The 8,042-nt window shown below is 42.8% G+C and overlaps 1 protein-coding gene across 1 annotated transcript in view; it reads right to left on the bottom strand.

The window, feature by feature from the left end:
• The window catches only part of LOC116385116 (phospholipase D1-like), a 26,337-nt gene extending 19,977 nt beyond the window's left edge, over positions 1–6,360 (bottom strand). The window contains exons 1-8 of the mRNA XM_031850319.1: positions 4,461–6,360; positions 1,506–1,694; positions 1,259–1,419; positions 930–1,072; positions 642–753; positions 496–561; positions 337–395; positions 18–205 (exon numbers count right to left, since the gene is read on the bottom strand). Of these exons, the coding sequence (XP_031706179.1) occupies positions 18–205; positions 337–395; positions 496–561; positions 642–753; positions 930–1,072; positions 1,259–1,419; positions 1,506–1,662 (886 nt within the window). The 5' untranslated portion in view covers positions 1,663–1,694; positions 4,461–6,360. The remainder of the gene's footprint in view (positions 1–17; positions 206–336; positions 396–495; positions 562–641; positions 754–929; positions 1,073–1,258; positions 1,420–1,505; positions 1,695–4,460) is intronic.
• Positions 6,361–8,042: the final 1,682 nt, after the last annotated feature.

Genomic DNA, 8,042 nt, shown 5'->3' on the forward strand with positions numbered 1-8,042 from the left:
CACACACACACACACACACACACACACACACACACACACACACACACGTTTGAGTAGAACAAAGTGACGTCTATAGGACTTATAGGACTGATGACGTTGTCTGTTCACTGACCGTTTGGACCAGCGGTAACACATTCTGCTTCGACCGCAGCAGTTCAACCCGGGGATCCGATGGCCGCCGGATCTCTTCAGCACCATTCCTTCTCTGAAAGACAAGAAAAGCTCTTTCTCTATCAATAAATACTGATATGAAATATGAGTCTCAAAAAACACAGATGAAGGCTTTTTTGATATTATAGTGCGTTGTTGTCTGGAGATAATATGAAACGTTCTTACTGGCCTTTTGGTCCCAGGTCGTGGATGAAAGACAGCTGGCTAATATCAATGAACTCCATCTGAAACAGACAAACAAGTGTTTCTATGTTTGTTGTTGCACATTAAACATGTTTTATCATTTTCCAGAGAGAAACCCTCCTGATATACATATTTACATACCGTTGCATGGTAGTTCCTGTACATGGGCGTCTTGAGCAGGTTGTTCAAGTAATCCTCCAGTTGTTTCTGGAGCATGAGATAAATATCAGACAGTAAAATAAAGTCAAATATGAATAAGTGTGAAATCACACAGATTGGAGGCGTACCCTGCGACTGGACACCTGCCCGTCCCTTTCCAGCTCGTCTCTTCCTCCTCTGGGGAGGTTCGGGATCTGCCTCCCCTCGCTCCTCTCCGCCGTCTGCCTCTTCACCGTGTGGCTGCAGAGAGAAAACAACAAGAGAGAAGGTCGCCGGTTCAAATCCCAGGTCGGTACAGCACAAAAAAAGTGTTTTCGTTTTAGCAAAACGTCCTGGAAGCAGCTTGCAGAAGATTGAAGCTGATTACGTCGCCTCTAATCTGAGCTCATAACCTCTAAACCGGAGAACCCTTTTACCTTCGTGTCCGCAGCGGCAGCCTCATGAAGGTCTTGTAGGTCCTCAGCTCTCTGTGGAGATCCATGAAGTGTTTCTCCTTCCTCTTCACCAGCCAGGTGAACTCCCCGTGTTTCATCTCGATCTTAAACACCGCCGGCAACGACTGAGCACAGAGACGCAGGTCAGACCGTGATATTTAGATGTTAAAATGTGCACTAAATCGAGTTTGGACTAAATGAACCTTCTTCACAGATATTTAAAACCCGTTTGAGAATTTCAGGACAGCATCGTGATCTTTGTGCCACCAGAGCTCCACAATAGGACAAATAAAAACCGTGTCTTTGAGCACCTTGTTGACGCTCCTCTGCGTGGTGACGTTGAAGCGGTCCTGAGCCGCGGTGAAGCGCTCCACCTCCAGGATCTTCGCCGTGATCGGAGAGGACAGGAAGACGTCGGCCTCGGCCTCCTTGAAGCCCACCACGTGGTAGATCGCCGTGAACGGCAAACGCTCTGCATACAGAGAAATGTGTGACACACGGATACGTGCGGGCGACGGGCGGGAGATGAACGTCCACAACCGACAAAATTGCGCTCACCTGACGAGTGGGCGTCGGTCGAGTCATACTCGCCGTCTTCCAGGTCGAGCTCGCGGCTGTCCAGCTTCTCCCGGCTGTCCAGCTTCTCCATGATGTCGGTCATGTCGTTGGCGACCAGCTGCAGGGTGCTGGAGGTTGGGTCGGACTGCCGCAGCATGGTTAGCACTCAGTCTGGAGCCCCGGGCTCACCTGGAGAGACAGGTAGGGGAAGAGACGGGGGTTTAAACGGTGGAAGAGGGAGAAATAATGTAACCATAATGTAACCCGGGCGCTCCACAGAGGAGCGCTGCAGAGGAGTATTTCAGGTATTTAAGGTCTACAGATACAAAATTTGTGGATATTTCGGCACCACTAGCACATCTTTAAAAGTACATATCATCAGTCATTCTCTGCAGTAATTACAACTTCAATTTATTTTAGAGTTTTCTTGCGTCCTTTAGCTCTCCATCTTTCCTCAGTCGCTCTGTCTACATCCAGCTGTTTTATCTTCACACCCTACAGCTTCTTCCATCCTCCTCCTCCTCCTCCTCCTCCTCCGTCCTCCTTAACCGAAACAACAGGATTAGAGGAGGAGGAGCAGAGGAGCGTTTCAACCACATTCCTCTAAAGTTTAGTGTGTCGGAACAAACAGGTCAGACGTGTGTTCTCTGGTGAATGAGGAGGATTGACTGGAGGGATCTTTGACAGAAACTGACCCAGAAACTATACAGTACTAGTACTGTACTTGTACTTTAACTATTTTGTTTTCATGCACATTTTTACTTCACTACATTTACACTACAGCGACTCTGCAAATTAATATTTTTGCACACAAAGTATATGACGGGTTAATAAAATATTTTGTTTTGTAATAAATGACACCACCCAACAGTACAGCTGAAAAGATTCGTCAATTAGTGGATTAACAGATCATTTTGTCATTCTTTTGGCAAAAATTATAAGAATGTTGTAGTTTAAAAATCAGATGTGAAAATGTGCAGCTTTTAATTATTTAAATCAATTTTTTTAAAAATTCAAAAACAGATTAATCTGCATTGAATACTTTTACTTTCAATACTTAAAGTACATTATTCTGATTAAATGTAGATACTTTGACCTGTAACAGAGTATTTTCAGGGAACTGAAATGTTGTTAATTAGATTATTCGTCTGTAATCGTCTGAGTACGGAGCTCTCTGCTGTATGAGCTCATTTCCTGCCTCACACAACTTTTTTTTCTTTTCCAGAATCAGAAACGATGTTATTGCCAAGTAAGTCACACATAGAAGGAAGTTTGGCTTCTATCGATGTTTTGGTTCTGCAGAGAGTTAAGCTGCGGTTCCACTGAGGTCTGTCTGCTTTCACTTCCTCCTCCAGACGACCACAGACACCAAACATCAGCAGCCACTGAAGCCCGACCTGCTGTTCAGCTTTCATTGTGGTTTAAAGTTTTACATTTCTTTTTACAATTTAGACTTGAAATGATAAAGACACTTGCAAATTAGGTAGTCCAACATGTAAACCATTAGTTTCACTATGACATCTTTGAAGAATAAGTATTGTACTTTGATTAATTATTTATGAACATTCAATCAAAATGGCTCTAATTTATTTACTGCAAACCGTCCTTTTTAATTTAGATGTTCTTGTTCACTTCATGACCAGAAAATAGTGACGTTTCCTCCTGCGGTTAATCTTTGTGCTGAATAAGCAGAAACACGTAATTTCTGCATGGACATCTGTGTGGTATGGTGATTAAATAAATAGGACGAAACAGTACTCCATACGAGTATTAATCAAATACAATGTGCCAAAATGTGCCGTGTTTCATACGAGGTGTGACACAAGCTCTGAATTCATTTGTTTAATATTTTTAAGTGTTTTTGCCCCAATTAGATACTGAAGAGTGTAGTAGAGATAACGATGTCCAGTCAGATTAAACTTTTAGGCAATTAATAGTCTCTCTAGCCGTTTTCATACGGGACTATTTTAACTTGGGGGCCTCAAGTCATTTGTAAAAGTTGTGGAGGTCATCTGTGATGTTAATCTTATGCAAATCTGCCATTTGTGGAATTTGTCAAGTTCACATTCCACCACAAATTGCCTGCCATATTACGCCAAACACCGAGGTCATGTGATAACATTAGCCCAGAGTGAAGCGGCGTCTCTGTGATCTGGGGATCTTCTTTCCTGCATGAGAAGTACGGAGGCTACGTTAGCGATTACAAAAGAAAGAATGTTGACAACATTTTGGGTGCAAATTCAAAAGGCTCGTTTTGTTACACAGCATGGAGACCCTTGGTGAGACCTTTATGAACGAGGAGGTACAAAGACCGCAAAGACCCACACAGGGCTGCAGGGATGGGAGGACGATGGGTCCAACAAACAGCTCTTTCATCCGGGAGACCGGTGGTCACTTCTCCATGTAACTTTAAAAGCTAAATTCATATATTGGCGAGGACAGAAAACACGAATATTCTCTTTCTTTTAGCTCCATTTTTGGTCTCCTCCAGCTCCAGAGGGACACATCTGTCTCTTTAGCTGCTGAATGCTCCACCATGTTCACCAGTTAGTCTTGAACTGGGTCTGGCTGAGCCGGTAGTGTACAGTGGGTTCATTAGAGCAAGCTGCCTGCTGGAAACACTGAGACTGAACCAGACGCTAAATGAGCCGTACGATCAAAACAATGCCCTAAAAGAGGCTTAAAAAGCTCTGCAGAGCTGGTGGGAATGTTCTGTGTGTTCAGAGCTACAAATGACCCGTTTCCTATTACATTTTAATTAAACGTTAACATGAAAAAATGTAGATTATTAGAGCTGGAGGGGTAAATCCTTTTCTGTTTAAGGAGTTAAATCTACGTGGCTCAAACAATGAGGAAATTGAGCGGATCGCTGTTGACCTTGGAAATAACAAGAAAATATATTAAGATGATTAATTGTGTCTGTGCGTGCATTCTACCGGCCCAGTGAGCACTCACATTAATTAGGTACAGTTTGGAGCATCACCCCCCCCAAAGTGCATCACTCGCCAGCCAGGTGGCAGAGGCTGCTGCTGCGCGCACACGCACACACACACACACACACACACGCACACACACACACACCTTCCTCTTTTCTTTGACTTCTGTAAGTTAATTTTCTCTCTCACACACAGTGAAGAGTTTTAAATCATCCTCGTACACTACTCCAAGTCGTCAGCGATCAATGACAAGACATGGATTAATATAAAGTCAACAGGTAAAGATAGCAGATATCTGTTGGTTCCTGCTTCTTAAATTAGAACTAGTTTGGTGTCTCATGCACAGAGTCCAAAAACAAACAGAGATACGAGTCAGACGGGACACAGTAGAGACAACAGTTATCCTGCGCATCTCATCCATACCATGACGGTATCGGTTCAAACGTCTCAAACACACCCAGCCACTAAGTGTGTATGCAGTTGTTCGGGTAAGTAAGGGCCAAATCATATGCAATGCACCAACAAAACAAGGCCAATAAAACAGGTAAAACATACCAAACGAAACCTTTAAAACGATGACAACAATACATCTCAGTAAAAAATAAAACCACAAGTGAAAACAATCACAAGTGGGCAGAAAGAAATATTCGACCTTCTTCTGTGGAGCATTTTGGCATCCTGAACCGCTCACACAGCAGATTTATTAGACATTAAAACACCCGTCAAAGAGACGGAAGCGTGGGTTTTAATACCGACTCATTGTGAAGCAAAATAAGCTTTTTGAAGACTCTGAACTTGCGATGCATTTATTGGTATTTTTCATATTTTAGAGGAGAGCTCGATTGAAAAGAGAGGCTGAGCACGGCTCGCTTGTTTACGACGCATTGTTTTAGCTAAAAGGGCAACAGGAAGTCCAATCGGTAGCACCGTCACTTTTACACGCCGTTGCCGATCGATTACATTTTTTCTGTGTTTGAATGGTAGTTTGAGTGACGGCCCTGATCCTTATCAAAAATGTTTGTTATTATCTCCGCCAGGAGAATCACGAGTGCCTGTGCGTCAGTGTGTAAGTGAGTCTGTGTTCTGTCCAAGCACAATCTCTCATTCTGCTGCACCAAACTGTGTAATATCTTCTGTGTTCATTTGTGGCTGCTTGCTCGAGGACCTCTCGTGGATGCACCGACTGTGTGTTGAGATATCTGTAATAAAACCTGTTTTCAGCAGTTATACAATGTTTTTCTTCAACAACCTCACAGCTGCTTGTGGGGAAAACGTTTTCCTCACTTTTAGTGTTTTGAACGGTGTGTTTGGCAAACAGCTAACAGAGCTACCAGTTCACACACTGCTGAGTACCTCACAGCTGTCTCTCTGCGGCCAAAGACAAAGCGGAGTATAACCCTTTTATCACATTGATTGTAATGGACGCTGTGTTAACAGTTCATGAAACTACTAGTTCACACACTGCTGAGTACCTCTCAGCAGACACAGTGGGAGAAAAGGGCTTACTCAGTGGACTTGAAGCCTAAATCAACGCCCCGTGAGACAGAAGTCTGCACAGAGACGGTGTGTTGCTCATCAAATCAAACATTACAGCAGAGGTGGTGGTTTCAGACACACCTGGCAGAGATCTGCGCTCTACTGAGGGCACCTTTCTAGTGTATTCTCTGCTTTATTTTTAAATAAATGTATTGTTATTGGGTTTCTTTGTCTCTCAATTATCAATGTCTATATCAGGCTAACAGAATGCACTTCAGGTCAGCCTCTAAAAATAAGCCATTCGAAGACGTTACTTTAGGCTCCGACATTTCACCTTAGTGATGTCATTGATCATTTAAATAACAGTTTACTGTAGAAACATGTGGCAGCTCCACACACACACACACACACACACACACACACACACACACACACACACACACACACACACACACACACACACACACACACACACTGACCTGAGCCCGCAGAGGCTGGGGGAAGCCCATCATCATCATCACTTTCCCTCAACTGTCTCTCGGTGAATAAACAAACTAACTCATAAACACAAAGCAAGAAGCCGCCGCTCTCGTCTTCCTCTGACTAGAGAAAAGACACTGCAGTCTTTAAATCTCCTCACACACACACACACACACACAGTCACTCACACACACATCCACATCACACACATTCACTGAGACCAGACCGAAAGGCCGGGAGGTTGAGAGCGGAGTGCAGCAGCAATGCAGACAGAAGTCAGGAAGATTCAGCTGGGCGGGACACAGAGGGGAGGGGGGAGATGTGATTGGCCGGAGAGCCATTCAGGAGCTCAGATACAGCCAATCAGAGAGAGGAGGGGGTGGGACTTCCTGTTTGAGGCACCCGTCTGTGTAAAAGAGGCTTTGTGCCACTTTAAGAAATGTTTACCAACTTTATAATTCAATCACAATTCTTGATTTATAGATTGGATCGACAGAAAATTCATCTGCAACTGTATTGATGATTGTTTAAGTTGCTTGAAGCAAAATGTGAGGATTTGCAGCTTTTCTTTGTCTATAATATATTTGGATTTTTAACTGTTGTACAAGCATTTATAATGTATTAAGGACCAATCGATTAATCCAGAAAACAATCGGCAGATTAATCAATAATAGAAATGATTAAACTCAATCTTCATCGCAGCGCCTCACAGCCAGAATGCAACATGAACACATTTTGGCTTCATTAAGCAGATCTATTCAACCACTTAAACTTCATGATAACATGACTCTAAACCTTGTTCTCAAATATTTTACCGCCGAGAGTTAGATGAGAAGATCAATACCACTCACAGGTGATAAATAATGAAGCTACAGCCATTAGCTTAGCATGAAGACTGAAAACAGGAGGAAACAGCTAGCCTGGCTTTGTCTAAACGTAGAATAATCTGGTTATCACCTCCTCTAATGTTCACAAATTAACACGTTAGTGTTGCAGTCTTGTGATACAACGATTTATTGTCTGGGTGCAGACTCAATTCATGCTAAGCTAACTCGCTGTAACTTCATATTTAGCATACAGACATTAAAGTGTTATTGATCCTCACGTCTAATTCTAAGCTAGATACCAAATAGGAATATCTCCAAAAATAGCAACCTTTACTAATAACACTAGGGACGCAACTAATGATCATTTTCATTGTCAAATAACTAATGATAATAAGGATTATTTTTAAGATACTTCACACTACAAAATATTGAAATATGGCCATTGCAATTTCCTCAATCTGAAGTCCTCAAATGTTGCTTTTTGTCCTAAACCCAAAGATATTAAATGTATTATCATATAAGACAGAGCAGGGCAGTTAATCCTCACATCGAACAAGCTGAAACTACTAAATGTTTGGCTCAACCAAGTATTTAAATCCAATTCAAGAGGCCTGGCTTTACTTTTCTGAAGACGTCCAAGTGTGAGAGGAAACACAAAACACAATGGATCCAAAAGTTCATGACACAAACCTGCATACAAGTGATTTAATGTTGATTTGGGGAACTGGCTCAACCAATGTGGTTTTTACAGGAGTGAGTGTGAGTGAAGCTGGATTACTGAGCAGCCACCCGCCCCGAGTTTTAGCAGACCGACGTGA

Source organism: Anarrhichthys ocellatus, unplaced genomic scaffold, assembly GCF_004355925.1.
Source record: "Anarrhichthys ocellatus isolate YVR2014 unplaced genomic scaffold, GSC_Weel_1.0 scaffold10, whole genome shotgun sequence".
Taxonomy (NCBI): domain Eukaryota; kingdom Metazoa; phylum Chordata; class Actinopteri; order Perciformes; family Anarhichadidae; genus Anarrhichthys; species Anarrhichthys ocellatus.